Source organism: Apium graveolens, chromosome 11, assembly GCF_009905375.1.
Source record: "Apium graveolens cultivar Ventura chromosome 11, ASM990537v1, whole genome shotgun sequence".
Lineage (NCBI taxonomy): Eukaryota > Viridiplantae > Streptophyta > Magnoliopsida > Apiales > Apiaceae > Apium > Apium graveolens.
The window spans coordinates 4,334,845-4,351,208 of record NC_133657.1 but is presented as its reverse complement, the minus strand read 5'-3'; the positions used below and the strand labels follow the sequence as shown (position 1 = coordinate 4,351,208).

The following is a 16,364-nucleotide window of genomic DNA, read 5'->3' as shown; positions in this document are numbered from 1 at the left end:
TTGTTTAGTGTTGGCATGTTCAGACATCATCATATTATATTCAACTTCGAAACTTCTAAGAAATAATCAGAAGCAACCAAACAGAACATTGTTCTAATGCTGTATCACACACAAATCAATCTGACCACCCTACTCATTAGCATAACTACAAAAAGAATCATAATTTGTACATTCACTATTGTTGTAGACAACACAGTGACTTAAGATCATACCATATTGCTCTATTTCCCGCTGTTGCTCTCAACATTTATCGGGTAGAGATCAGACCTAGACGTGGGAGAGGCGGTCCATGAGTAGGTCATCGACTCATCCTTCAACTGAGAGTCACCAGAGGAGCTTGTTACATAGCTTTGCTGCTGTATATCTAGAAAGTCAGTTGGTTGCTTTATTTCAGAATTTGTACTTCGGTCTGAAAAATAGTCTTGCATGAGAGATCTGCCTTCGAGTATGCCAACCACCGAAGACATGGCTGGCCTAACCACCGGTGAGACATTGGTGCACAGAAGAGCGAGATTGATAATTAACGTTGCCTCCTTTTCATTGAATTCTGATCCCAATCTCTCATCAACAAGATCCCTTAAGTTCCCCTTAACCTTCAGCTCATGTGCCTTTAAATGTACACAACGAAAGGGAAATATTAGAAGATAACTTTGATCATATATTTATTGTACTCTTTAAGGAACATGTCATTACAATGCTATTCAAAATTGCTTCAAGTCGCTTAACCATGATAAATCATAAGTTGAAATACATGTATAATCAGTTTCCTTCACATCTGGTCTTTCATGTAGCCTCCTTTTGTAATATAAAAAACTGACAATCAATCGTCACTTCCTATGGTCATTCCAATACAAACATTTCGCTTCAATGTCTTGGATGCTAATCTTATTATCTATGTTATAGCTTCACCATTATTTTGCTGGAGTGGACATTCTTTCAAGAACTTCTAAAATATGTCTGTGGTAGGACTGAAAGGGTTAGCAGAAATTTTGCTAAAAAATAGTATCTGGAAACCAATTTAAAAGGAAAACACGCAAGTTGATAAATACCAAATTTAAAATAGAGATGGAATGTAACTATACGTCCTGCAATTGTGTACTGTTCTGTAGGATGTGTACTTGAGCCATTATAAATATACTCATGGCATATATTGAATCAGGGGTTAACAAGTTTTTGCAAATTTGAATCTAAACGAAATAGTGAACTATGTTAATATCAGAAAGTTACCCAGTCAAGCAGATATAAAGTTTCCTGCTCCGATCTGCTACTAGTGTTGCTCATCCCGCTGACAATTTCCAGTGCAACAATTCCAAAACTATAGACATCTGCTTTGTCTGTTAGGGTACCGCGCATTGCATATTCAGGTGCCATATATCCACTAAAAAAGAAGACTATAACTTTAGACATTGAACAGATCTTTTCTACTTCTTCATGACTTTCTTAAAATCAAATAATTAATAAGGACCAACTCCATTCACACAAATGATATGCCCAAGATAATATTACTAGTTGCTATAGTTGCTAAGATTACAAAGTATTTATTCGTGTATAGTTGTAATGGTAGCAATAATCTTAACAAATAAAAAATTGGCCATTACCAAAGGCACTTACTAAGTTCCAGCAACTCGGGTGCTCATATGAGTCTTCTCCTCCTCAACCAGTTTAGCCAGACCAAAGTCTGATATCTTAGGATTAAGTTCCTTATCAAGAAGCACATTTGTGGCCTTAATATCTCTATGGATAATCTTTAATCTTGATTCTTCATGGAGATACGCCAAACCTTTTGCAATGCCAGTACAGATTTTGTATCGTGTTGCCCAATCCAGTTTTATCTGCCATTCATCTGGTCCTATATTGACCAATCAAACAAGTATCAGAACCATTTTTTTGTGAACTAGGGATAGAATGTACGTCTGCATCCTATATAATGTTTTGAACTGATAGTGGATGCTGTAAAGTAGTTAATTTACCAAATAAAGCTCTGGCAAGGCTGTTGTTTTCTAAATATTCATACACCAGCAATAACTGATTACCCTCAATACAACACCCATATAGCTTTACAAGATGTGGGTGTTGAAGAGCTGTAATCATGCCTATCTCATTCACAAACTCACGGTTCCCTTGCTGTGATTTTGAAGATAGTTGCTTAACTGCAATTAAGGTCCCGTTTGATAGAAGTCCCTTCAATCAAAAGATTACACGAGTTATACAAAATCAAAGTCAATTGTGATCGATAATCTTAAGCTTTATTATTTCAACTAGGATACCTTGTAAACAGGACCAAAGCCACCTTCACCAATCTTATTAGCAACATCGAAATTATTAGTTGCAACTCTAATTTGCCGCAAAGTAAATGAGCCTGTTTGCAGGTCAACGCCCTTCAGATCTGTTGAAGAACCTTCTAAGTTATGTACATCGTTAAAAATTATAACTGTATATAATCTACATCGACTTTTTATTATTTGTCGATCCAGTTATTGTGTTACTTTAAACATGCAAGGAAAGAGATAACGAAGTCGTAGGATCGGAGAAACGACGACATTAATATTTATATTAAGTTAAAATGCCAAAACCTGCTTATAATTATAAGTACATAAATTCTGAGTTTTACCTATGTTCATTCTGTTTTTACTTTGTAGACAGCCTTTCCACCAAAGTATGCCCAAAACCAAGACAAACCCGGATACTGCCGCAACCACAATCCCCACAATAATGCCCACTGATCTTTTCCCCTCACTTGGGATGCTGTCTGAATGAAGAAAAAACTAGTCAGTCGATTATTAAAACCACGGTGCATGCAATATGAGCTCCAGACATATTCAGACTTCAGATAATGTGGAAGTACACCACTTAATCAGACACTTTTATAAGCTGAACTTGTTATTTCTTTTCCCAAACTTGAGCTGTGACTCAATGATACATACTATGGGGGAAGTTGTTCGCTTCATGTACATCTTTATATTACATTAAGATATATATTAAAATGTCCAATTCGAATTACTCCCTCTGTCCCATACTAAAAATTATTATTTCCCTTTCAGAGTTGCAAGAAAAATATATTTTATTTAGCAAAAAAGAAAAAACATCCTAGTCCTTTTATTATACATAAAACCAAATCTTTTTAACTAAGTTTCCCTTCCACCGCAATTAATTAATGAAAAACAGACAATAAGATGATAGGTAATGTGATTAACTCTCTCAAGTACACCTCTTAGACTGGTGCTTTGATGACAAGGATTGTCCAAGTGTTAATGAAACTGGTGGTCATTGTGGCAGGATTTGTTTTGCAGTTTAAAATGAAAGAGGCAGTGCGTTGGGGGGTTGTGGAAATTAAACAGTAAACAAAATGACTGAAGATAAGAAAGATCATGCATAGTGCTTTTAAACAATACATCATCAAGAAAAATGGGGATTAATTTTAAAAGGGAATAATGAATATGTTTCTAATGAAATAGGAAGAACATTAGGTACTTTTCTGATGACAACTAACACCAACTCGGATGCAGATTTATATCATCTCAGTACTACGTATTTGTCACAGTGAACAGAGACATAACTATGCATTACAGATAATACATAATATTTTACTATAACATTATTACTGAAGTTCAGAATCTCTAGTTCATTTGAATGGAGGGAGATTAATTTCATATCATTATTGACACAAAAATTATAAGCTCGGAGATATTCGTTCTTTACCAGATTCCACAGAAATAGCTGAAATCAAAGGTCCATAAACACCTTTTTCAGGAATACTTGTTGTCCCTTTTCCACCCCAATACAATCGGATCTCCAAGGTATTACTGCTTAAAGTAACTGGAAAACTCTTTATGATTTCCTTTCCAACCCCGCCTGCTTCAAGCGCAATATTGAAATCTTTCAGCACCAGCTTTCCCTGTAATACGTATATGTTTTCATGCAGGCAAGGATAATTTATTATACATGATTTTCAGACAATTGTATGTGATGAGTGCTAATAAACTGATTAATCTCCATTTCAGTCCGACTCACTCAAAACACATTTTACAGGTAAGAAAAAACCAACTTAACGGGCAAGGATACATAGATTTATAATTAAAAAAACAGCTGAAACTTTAATAACAATTAATTACCTTCCATTTCAGGTTAGGTAAAAGAATATTTCAATCCAAAAAAAAGAAGAAACTTGAAAATAACTATTCACAAATTGTCTTTTGTTAAACAATTAAACAATCTAGCAGTACCTGAATGTAAACATCAAATATGCGTCGTCCAAGGCTGTTATAAGTTTCATCATCAGTAAACATGATCTCTGCAAAGTGAAGCTTTACAGTGTAGTTTCCATTATAAAGACAGAAACCATAATAAGTCAGTGATATAGGAGATATTCGAGCATCCATGTACAACTCAGGACGGTCCATATATAGCCTTGAAATATTTGTGGTAAGAAATTTCCTATTGCTATCATCCATAAAGTGACCAGTATTGCTAGTTCCCCAGTTAGCTCCGCTGCGAGAGAAACTTGAAGGTCCGCCTGCTATATCAGCTTCGTACTTCAAGCCTCGGCCCCCGCTTACCTCTCTTCCACCACAATTTATGTGGATGGCATGCCAATCTAATCAAAACCACATAAAAATATTCATACAACAACATGTTGGGCAAAGAGAGGAATCAGAGAAATGTGAAAGCATATACATCTTATCCACCCATGTTTATATAGTTCATCTATATTTTTTACAGATCTCCATGCTTTACTCTTTAATTTGCATATTTCTCAACTTCTTTGACAACACACATTCGCTCACTTCACAATTCCGTTGAAAAGGACCAGAGAATGCTATTCTATTACACATTTTCATCTGGGTTTTATTATTTTGGGAATGAAATATAATGATTATATAACGTGGACTATGAGGACATATGAAATCTTTTGTTGTTTTTTCTATCGAGGTGGCATTCACAACTTGCGTCGATACTTTAGGTTTGTACCGTGAATAATTTGATGACATATGACCTTCCTTTAAGACGGCCAATATCACCCCAGTTTCAAATAGCAGTATGTCTCTAGTTCTATAATAGTATAAATGTTCATTAAAATAGTTCAATCACTAGCTTAATCAAATTATGTTAAATCGTTTGTAACTATATAGAAAATAATATTGTGTTTGTGTGCAGATACTTCCACAGGGCAGAAAGAGTGCTTAGTCATATTTCAGCTGCTTATCCATTATCACTAAACTAATATCTTTTATCGTTTGTTAGCAATAAGCAAGTAACAAATTTTGACCAATCTTCCTTATCTCAGATCTCATAGGTGCAAGTGCAACAGAAGCAGTACGAAAGAAATAATGGAAAGAGGATAAGCAGCCTATGTATTCTCATTCCCTCGGAATCAAATTTAAACTCCTCTCCTAATTTAGTATCTTATCAGCATTATTTCTTCACTTGACAAAAGAAGAACACTTACTTCGTTGGCAAGGGGGGTTTTCCAAGCATGAAACTATTCCTCTGTACAGAGAGGGGAGGGACACAATAATTAGAATACATTCAACATTATGCTTAAAATACAAGTTCAACTACTGAAATAAAAGGATAGGTAATAATTCAGGTGAGGACAAAATTTTACTGTGTGAACAGTGGGAACAATTGTTATGCACTTCTTAAAATACAGAGCAATTTTTTGGCTTGTATTCTACATTTTCTGTAGTATATTCTTTTTCAGTTCTTTAAGAGTGCAGACTCACTGTTCTTACACTAAAATATGTTTTTCTATTGAAGGCAACCCTAAAAGGATATATGAAAAATAATAAAATTTCATCAAATCAGAGTCATCCTTCCAAATTACTTGCTGAGTGGAGTTATATTTGTCAATAATAATTGATGGCATAAAGTGATAAAAGAGTGCATTTTATACTCAGCGAAAAAAATGCACATTTAGCTTTGCGTGTTGCTTTCATAAAAAATCCAAAAACGGGAATTCACCTGGATAAAAAATCTACTACCGTGTTAATAATTTGGAACATATAAGGATCCATATTTTTATATTATCATTGATATTTATTTTTTTAGCAGAAGTATCATCTAACTTGGTACTAAGCTACTGCAATGATAATAGTCTTCCTAGTAGAAAGTGATAACTTACGAAATATTTCGCGTGGAAGAGCTTGCAAACAAGTTTCTGCGTGAAAATACCAAGTAAATACCTTCACAAATAATCTTCTTATCTTGCATAAACATTAAAAAAGGTTCTAAACATATAAAAATCTCACATATCATTTTGCTGACAGAAGGTTGCTGGCGTAAAATTGTTGTATGAAAGATCACTGTACACAGAAGACAACAAATGATTCATTGCGTTATAAAAGCAGAAGCAATTGGCCTTCTACATGTTGGTAGCATGAGTATCAATTACAGTAAGAACCACATGAGACGAATTCTATAGCCCGTTTAATGGGAAATGAGCATGACAACTAGGCCCCTCAATCAACTAGATGTGATTGCAATATCTACTACAATAATAAAGCTGATCCAGCTTGGGGTCTCAATCACGGTTAATCCTAAAAACACGAATACTTCTAAAAACAATGTCAAGCCCAACATGCTAATGAGACATAAAGTTGAAATGTGAATATTTTATGCTAAAAATATGTTTACTTTCATATAATACATCTGTTTACAAATAAAAGTAGCATACAGATGCATATTACAAATTTCAGTCATATATTTTTATTTATTAGAGTTTATTAAATTCCACCATTTTGTATGAAATTTTCCCGTCAACAACTTAAATTTATTTGCCTATTAAAAACTATTTCTTAAAATAAAAGGAACATTAGAGGCATTCTGGAGAATTATCAGTACCGGAATATATAAATAGAATTTAAAAGTTTATGAAGAACGTTGAATAGACATTGGTGTAGAGTGGTAGACCAGTACAGACATATATATATCATCACGTAAACAAGAAACGTGTGTGCGAGATACAGATACAGAAAATGAACTGGGAGCATACATGTATCATAGTTGTAAATGCCACCCCACAATACTTACAAATAGAAGTTACCCAGACTCATCTGTCTGTATTATGGCTTTATAATATCATAATATGTAATCTAAATGAATAAAACCAGGCATTGGCCATATGAAACAAATTTAAAAGCCAGACTAGTACAGAGTTTTGTAAGTATGCAATCTTAGAGTATCATCAAGAACCACTCTGAAATTAGTATGAATTTTAATTTCCTATGAGACACAGATAAATGTTTGAACACAATGATAACAAAGTATATTGTTTAAGCAAATAAAATATATAACAACGACATGCACCAATGACAAGCCGACTCATGTATAAAAACTATTACAAGGTTTAGAGAGAGAACCTTACATGTTGTTTTGTCCTTTTGGCATTCTATTTTCAGGATCTGATCCAGATAGCATGTTTCCACTTAAATATCTAGGAAAAAAGATATTATCAATTAGTTTTGTTGGTAGAAGAGCAAGATTTCTGTCCAAACATGAAGCTCTATTTATCCCAAAGTACAATCATTCAAACAAGAGGATTTAATTTTGAAATTTTAAATATATGGCAAGGGTAAATTATCCCAGCAATGTTTATTTACTTTTTAAGTTTTAAATTCAGAAAATAAAACGAAATGATTGAAACCGGGGAAGAAATGGTTAGGCGTGAGCAAGTCCTTATACATAGTTCCATTTTCAAATGCGGATCAGATATCCGCTTTTTTGGATTACGAAAATAATGATCCATATCCAGTCTAGTACAACCGCGTATACCGAAAATTGGATCCCGGATTCAATCAGATCGATAACCTGAATATCCGATCCAAGTTTTACAAAAAAAACTAAATATACGAATAATTCCATTCTTGAATTTATTTATTTACTACTAATTTATATTATATATAATAAAAATAGTAATAATTGGTCACAGACATGAAAGTCGGGATTAAGGATAAGAAATAGACCCACGAATTTGATCATATCTTACATTTGCTCAGTATTGGATAGACCAGCAAAACTGGCTGGTATTTCTCCACTTATTTTGTTGAAGCTGAGATCTCTGCAAGAAAAACCATGATAGCAAAGGTTCTAATTTAGTTTTGATAACAATACATATATCTAAACATAGTTTCCATAATTCAAAAGTTGTAATACCAATTTTAATCAAGTTTGCAACACTCCAACTGTATCATAAATGCATGACCAAGTAGAAATGTCAAAGCAAACAAAAGTTCTCATGCATTGTGCCAACTCTTTTATCGTCTTAGTTTGATGTTTGATAAATGCAAGAAGCAATCACTTGCAAGTAATTATCTAAAGAGCTATTTGCACATTACATCCCTTGATTTGATTTTATTGCATTTGGTGTTTATTAGTTTAAGTTTATACACTTTGCATCTTCGAGGTTTCAGTCTTGCCACAATTTGCACCTTTTGACCCGTTATATTTGACCTCAAGTGTTTGTCAACTTAAGGGGATTATGGAAATTACATTAAACAACAATTTCAAACTTGAACATAATATGTTAAAAAAATGAACACTTTAAAAAAATCTTAAATGTAAAGTGATTCTTTTTATAAAGAATACTTCCAAAATATAAAAATTATAGTTTTTGTTTTAAAAAATACTCTAGGAATATAATACATAAAAAAAATGTTATGTTATCAAACAGCTAAATCATGTGAGCTGATTTCTTATGTTTGAACTTTCAGATTATTAAACTTAAGGTTTCACAAAAAAAATTCATAATATGTATCTTAAGAAGTATTTCCTATTTAATGAGTGATGCAGGGATCATTCTCCCATATAGCAAGTTATTTATTATGGCTGAAGCGTAGTTTTGATTTGGAAAACTGCTTGGGCAACTACGAGATACATACTTCCAAAAGCTTTTTCAGAGAACATTGCTATCTATTTAATTAAAACAAAGTCACTCCTGCAATTGGTATGTCTCAGGATGAGAATTTTAGTTCAGTAAACACTTTTATAGAAGAGATGTTGTTGGTTCTGTTTGTTTATGTTACAGAAAACATTTAATAGAAAATATTCAATGCTACTTATTAGCTATGTAATTTAGTGAAACCCCTTAAAATAGTCTACTTTCTTTCTTCTTTTTTTGTTGCTAAATAAAACAGTCTAACTTTCAAAATTTAGATTTTAACAAAATCCTTAACTGATGTTTCGAGTGAGTGGCATAATACTGTTTTGCAATTCGTAGCACTCCTTACCCACTTCACAATGCTAAAAATTGTCCAAACTAACATCAAGTATGTATAGGGCCTCTGGGAAAACTTGATGTTGTAATTTTCAGCTGAACGTTAAACAAGTTGAAAGTAAAAATGTTTTAGTAAGCAGAGGGATTATAAATATTTATAAAAAAAATTAAAAATATTTTCTAATTAATAGGAATGCGATGTATCATGTGAAATTCAGACAATTAGGTCTATATGGAGACCAAGGGTCATAAAATCAAGTAGGTCACAGATAATTAACACTATTCAAAAGAATCCACTCTGAAACAATAAGTCTACAAACTTAAATAACTGATGTCAAAGAATTGGTAATCATTTTCTTGGATTCATGTTTCCGGGATTTTCTAAAAGGACCTATATAGAGCATGTTTTTGGTGATAAATTCTTGCCCTGATATTTTTTTTACTTAGTTATATGTTTGCTTCTTTTCATGTGTTTTAACTAATGCCAGATGCTTGCTAAGCAGTTCTCTGTACAGAAATATACTATATGATAATTTAATTATCAAAAGATAAAAACATACAACACATGAAAATATTTGAACTTGCAAAATCCATATAATCAAGAAAGGATGAGAAAAGGTTTCACTAACAAGGTTGTCAGGTTTTTCATATCAACAAGATACTCTGGTAATTGTCCAACAATATTGCAACTCCTTAACACGCTGCCAAGTTTAATATGAACAGGACAATTGTAAGATGCTAATAAAATTCAGTAACCCAAGAGCAGATATAAAAAGTATGCAACTCACAGTCTCTTAATGCTTTTCATGCCACGAAGGGGTGGAAAAGCTTGTTCAGTTCCATTTAAGTCGCTGATTCTCCTGAAAATGTTGGATACCGAAAAGGAATATAGTTTAAGAAGCAGTACAATCGAAGATAGAGTCTAGCAATATAATTGGAACATATTACCAACAAATCAAATAGATCAGTCAGTTGAACAATCCCAGAAGGTATTGGACCATTTAAACGTGTACCCTGCATTATCCTGTGTGAGACAAATTTACACAAGAAATCAGCCCTTTAAGTTTCATGACAATCATGTATAAAAAGTTGGATGTCTCACAGTATTTGAACATTGGTCCACTTCTCTATGAAATTGGGTATCTTCCCAGTGAAGTTGGTATCAGCAATTCGACTGCAGTTGCGCAAGCAACAAATTTATCAGTTGACTTGTACAAGCATACAGAGATAAAACTAAAAACAATAGACGACGAATTTTAGGAACTCACAAGTCCTTCAAAGTAGTCAAGTTTGCATAGGTCGAAGGCAACTCCCCATTGAGATTGTTTGAAGAAAGGATTCTTCAAATACAGATATACCAACTAATTAAAATATATACAGAGATATAGATAAATGCTCATGAATAAAGATCTCAAGAGGAAATATAGTAAAAATAACTAGTTAGCATTTCAGTAAATTTGGTGAATGGTCAAAAAATAGATATTATTATAATTATGTATGCAGTGGACAAAACTTTTGGTGAATAATGAATCTTACATTCTCTCTATCGCAGGAAGATTACCGATCTCTGGAGGAACAGGTCCCGACAGCTGATTGTGATCCAAAAGTCTGCAGACAACAAATAAAATTACCTCATTCAGCAATATATTACCACATAACTGACTCATAAATATTCAAAAAAAATACTTACAATTCCAACAGAGTGGTGATGTTTCCAAATTCTTTTGGAATTGTACCCGTCAAACGATTCCCCAGGAGTGTTCTGCCATAGCACAACATTATCAGATTGTGCAACAAAAGCTTCCAGGTAGTAAAAAGTGACATACAAACATTTGTGCCCCTTTTGGTCAAAAGGAATGCAATCGAGTGGGAATGGAAAGAAGTATGAACTGGTTAGTATTCATAATTTTCATCAATTCTCCATTCTATTCATTCGACTAAGACTAGAGCTCAATCTCTCACATTTGCGGAAGAATGACTTATTCCAACAACTCATTTTCTTCACAAAACTCGTCACGGAGAATTTGCACTCTCCCCTTTACATCCTTTCTCTCACCTTTAATTTTAAAGGGGCAATATTTCGTTACATTCCTTTCAACCAAACATAGCGCGGGACAATAGAAAGCATAGCAAAAATTACATACATATTTGTTAATCGCGAGGCTCCCCATTCTCGGGGAAGAGAACCATTGAGGTAATTACGACTGAAATCTCTGCAACCATAGCATTCCCAAATACAATTTGAAAAATCAATTTCAAGAAAATCAAGGTCAATTAAAACCGAAAACAATGAATCATACAATATATATTAGACTAGGAGCGGGTCAAAGAGTTCACAAAACATACATAATCTGGAGGGAAGGTAAGTCAAGCAACTCAGATGCAGGAAGTGTCCCTGCAAGATTTTGCCTCTTGAAAATTCTGCACTCAAGTCCCACAAATGTGAATTATATAATAAATCATATACAAAAGAGAAGTTAAAGATAGTTAAACAACTTACAAGCCAACAACATGGCAAATAGTGGCATTGGAAGAAGTGCAATCACAAGTGATGCTGTTATTTCCACCTTCTGTGTTATTACATGAATCACCTCCAAAAATCCAATCTGTCTTCCCCAATGTAGTTGCTATTTTCTGTAAAGCTTCCACTGCAAATCAATCAACTACATATCTAAAACTCTGCATGCATAGTACACGATGCGGAACCAGGATTTCGAAACAGCCAGACTTAAATATTTTTAGGAACCAGGATTTCGAAACAGCCGGACTTAAATATTTTTTGTACTAAGTTTTAACCAAAAGTCAGGACTAGAAAAAATGAAAATCAGGAGTTACCTTCATCATTGGGCAGAATGGGAGCTGCAGAGGCAAAGAAGAAGGGAAAAGCTAGGAGAAGTAATAGTGGTGCACAGAATGAGAAATATGGAGGTGTTAACAACATAACTTCCGATTGCCTGAAAATCAAATTATGCTGGAGCTGCTACCAATAATTGTCTTATCTTTTTATTTATGTTGCAATCTTCTGACAGGCGGGTCCATATATTTGATTTAGTCCAAGTTTCCTTATAAATTTATATTACTCCGTCTGTCCTACTATTTTTTTATAATTTCCTTTCTCGGATGTCCCATCCAATTCTTAATATTTCAAAACTTACCAAAAATAGTCAATGAGTTCCACAATTTTCCCACTTTTCCTCCCTTTTCACACTACTTTTACTCCATTATCTCTCTTTTATATATTAAAAAATTAATGGGTCCCACCACTTCACCCTCTTTTCTTTCTTTTTTTAACTAATTTATACATATTTTTTAACCTCGGTGCTCAAACCTAACGTAAAGAATTGGTCGGGACGGAGGGAGTATGTTCCTTGCTAAGTATACGCGGTTAAGTTTGGTACGGTTGAGATGTCAAAATCACATCAAATCATATATAGCGGTTTTCTTAAATCTTAAGGCTCAGTCGCAATTGCAGTTGCAGTTAATCACAATTTTTTTTTGCGATTTGTGGTTAATATTTACAATTATTTAAAAATCAAATTCATAGTCAATACACGGATTTGAGATTCCTGCACTTTTAATTCGCATTTGACCCGCATTTTATACTTATCTACAACAAACGATACAATTACGAGTAGTGTGAGCGATTAGTGCAATTCACCGAATCATCTGTACATCCCTACTACGTACCATTAAAAGCAAAATAAAAAAGGTTGAATCAAGTACGTAATGTAAATTCATATTACATGTTGAAAAATGAAGTTCAGTGTATCTAGGCAAATCTTCGGTCAGGTTTTTTTTTTGTTTTTTTAATTGCTGAGCATCGTTGTGGTTCGGTTGAAGCTATAAATGCCACGTATGGTACAAACGATACGGGTAGATGGTGAAGGTTGACAAACTTAGAGTTCGTAGTCAATTATTATTACTCAGCTTTCGGGTCACTTTTCTTTTTTTCTTTTGAAAAATTAGAAGTTTGACATTTACCGTTAAATCCGATAATTTATGTACACAACACTAGAATGGCACCAAAATTTCATATTTTCTATTTCTTATTGAATTTTAGATACGTGATGATGTGAGAGTAGACGCATTTTTTATATGTAATTTAACATAAAAACACGACCAAAAGATTGAGGAAGTGAAAAGATTAAATCAGAAAACTTTCGTTATGTTCAAGCAGCAATATGAAATTGTAATCAGGAATCGTGTTAAATTGACATGAGGTTGAGATATCATTTATAATGTCAGGTATTTGGTCGGGTAATGAATATATTTGATTTAAAATATTTTTCGATTATTAAGTTTATTAATTTAAAATATTATTTTAATTATTATTTTAATATATTTTTTGGTTAATTAATTTATTTTTTTATTAAATATTTACATTCGATTGATTTCCCATAACCTTCTGTCATAACCCACCTTCCCATCGGTATCAAAAACTCATACCTGAAGGTACGAGTAATGGGTTTGAATAAATAAAATTTTGAATACGGGTAGGAATGAATGAAACTTATATCTGATACTGAAATTTTGAATATGGGTAATGAATATATTTGATTTAAAATATTTTTAGATCATTAATTTTAATTAACTTAAAAGATTATTTTAATTATTATTTTAATATATTTTTTGGTTAATTAGTTATTATTTTTTATTAAACGTTTACATTTGATTGATTTCTCATAACCTCCGATCATAACCCACTTCCCCATAGGTAACTCATATCTTAGGGTACGAGTAATGGGTTTGAATAAATAAAATTTTGAATATGGGTTGGAATGAATGAAAATTATATCTGATACCGAAATATTTTCAACCAAAAGGCTCTTAATAAAAATAAAAAATTAATATTTTTATTTAAATATTAAATACACGACATGAAAATAAATAAACACATTTCTTCTATTTAATTTAACATAAAAATACGACCAGAAGATATTCAAATATTAAAGTACACAATTTTTTTAAAAGTGATATAAAATTAGAGCGGGCAATCAGATCGTGTCGTGTAATTTCGTGTTTCGTGTACATAAACATGAAACCCATATCCGACCCGAAATGATTTCGTGTACCCATATGTGAAACCCATATCCGATTCGAATCGTCTCGTGTACTTTCCGTATACTTTTCGTGTATATTAGATAAAAAAATAATATAATATATATATACATATAATATATAAAAAATCTATTTTAATGTATAATTCAATGAAATATGGAGAGTGTATATATAAATATATATATTTTTACATAGTATTCTATAAAAACTTGTAAATATTCATATTATATTTATATTATATGCATGTGTTGTATATATTAATTTATAAATATATTTATCTCGTGTAATTTCGTGTACTTTCGTGTACCTAAATTGAAACCCATATCCGACACTAAATCTATCATGTAATTTCGTGTTCATGTATATTCGTGTTTCGTGTACCAAAAATTAAAACTCATATCCGTATTTTTCGTGTCGTGTTCACGTGTTGTGTACCAAATTGACCGCTCTATATAAAATTGAATCGGAAATCGAAATGTATGTTTACTGTTAACTGATTGAACTTGCCTTGTCAACAATGTAGCACAGTCAGTCAACTCTCAGCATTCAACAAAATGGTTTCTTGTGTATGTTGTTGTTTGTCTTTATTTTTTTATCTATAAAGCTGAATTTTGTCTTGTTTTAAGCTTTCATGTTGGGTCCTTTTGACATTAACTCCTCTGCCCCTCTTTTCTTTAGGGTTTACATTTTAGGGCGTCATTCACATTTTTTAACATTCAGAAAATTCTCCTAGAATACTACTGTCTCTGTTCCACTAGATTGTTTACGTTGGGGACAAAATCGCCACACATTTTTAGATAATCGTAAAACATGATTCCCTAAATATAAATATTTTTTTAAATAAAAATATAATGTTTAAACTTTGATACAGAAAAAAAAGTTAAAAATAAATTATAGAACTATATTTTGTATTAGTTTTAAAATGCATGAGTTAAGCATAAAAAAAATTATGTAAGAATCTAGTAGAACGGAGGGAATAACATGTTATAATATAAAAATTAATTATATATACTACGTTTCTCCATTATAATTACTTTATATATTAAATATTATTTGATCTTATCACTATTAACTTTTCTTATTTTTCACTATCAATTTACACATTTTTTTAACATCCGTATTTAAACCCAATTAAATGGGAAGAAGGGAGTAGAAATAAGTTATAAACTAATTTTTTATACATTATTTAACTTGTATATTCCCATGTAGTTACTTGTGTAGTGACATGTACTCCTCCGTCCCTAAAAACGTTTTTATTTGTGTGTACACGTTTGTCAATGCACATTTTTGATTATTAATATCTTTAATTTCATATTAGTATTAAATATAAAAATTCATTCATAAATACGAATTCAACAAAATCACTCATGACTATATTTGATCTAATAAATTAGACTTAAATTAATAATCAGTCGGAGGCGATGAACAGCATCAAAAGTCAAAATAGGAAATTTATTATGGGAGGGAGGGAATAAGTTAAAATATTGATATACACAGATAGTGAAAGTGGCATCATGCTTGCTAAAGATATTATTATAATATTTTTTAAATTTAAAAAGTTAGATATTCAACGTGCTTAGCGATCGGAAAATAAAGCGAATAATTGTTTAATTTTTTTTGTTTCATAAACAAATTATATTTGAGAGTTCGGAGACTATCTCACATGATTTCTTATATTTCAATGAATCTTTTATCCGTTAAAATAATAATAATAAAAAAAAGAACAATTGCTGTTGGCACTTAAATTCCAAAATCACACCTACCATTTTTGCTTTTTTACTATCCACAACACAGAAAATCCATTTTGTATGTTTATATGCGATTACTTAATCTTTTGAATTAGTCGTTGCTTGGACTAATCACGCTTTCTTATGATATTGGTGTTAGTTTGTTGTGACTTGTGATGGTGAAATGGTAGTGAGAAATGCTAAGCCCTCGCTCCAAATTTTGAAAAACTAATTTTGAAAAACTAAGGAAAATAACTGCAGATTAAGTAAAATAATTTTATTTTTATTGTATAATTGTGTTCTCGAATTTTTAAAAGGTCCGAAAACAAGCGATAATTAATATAAATTTAACAAATTTTCATTACAAA

General features: G+C 32.1%; 1 protein-coding gene across 2 annotated transcripts; it reads right to left on the bottom strand.

Moving 5' to 3' along the window:
- Positions 1-5: 5 nt before the first annotated feature.
- On the bottom strand, positions 6-12,231 carry LOC141696950 (putative leucine-rich repeat receptor-like serine/threonine-protein kinase At3g14840). 2 transcript variants are annotated; one of them, XM_074501110.1, is made up of 24 exons: positions 12,047-12,231; positions 11,712-11,859; positions 11,558-11,632; positions 11,356-11,424; positions 10,902-10,973; positions 10,748-10,819; positions 10,480-10,551; positions 10,314-10,385; positions 10,164-10,235; positions 10,000-10,071; positions 9,841-9,912; positions 7,985-8,056; positions 7,364-7,432; positions 6,249-6,302; positions 6,122-6,157; positions 5,447-5,487; positions 4,224-4,594; positions 3,700-3,895; positions 2,612-2,749; positions 2,268-2,386; positions 1,971-2,181; positions 1,612-1,849; positions 1,228-1,378; positions 6-608 (listed from the first exon to the last, which is right to left on the bottom strand). In XM_074501110.1, exons 1-24 carry the CDS (start codon positions 12,150-12,152, stop codon positions 222-224), a joined length of 2,985 nt encoding a protein of 994 aa, XP_074357211.1. In that variant the 5' UTR covers positions 12,153-12,231; the 3' UTR covers positions 6-221. The 2 variants fall into 2 exon arrangements, with proteins under 2 accessions (XP_074357211.1, XP_074357212.1); XM_074501111.1 differs by having other exon boundaries at positions 11,712-11,845; positions 12,047-12,178.
- Between the last annotated feature and the right edge of the window lie 4,133 nt (positions 12,232-16,364).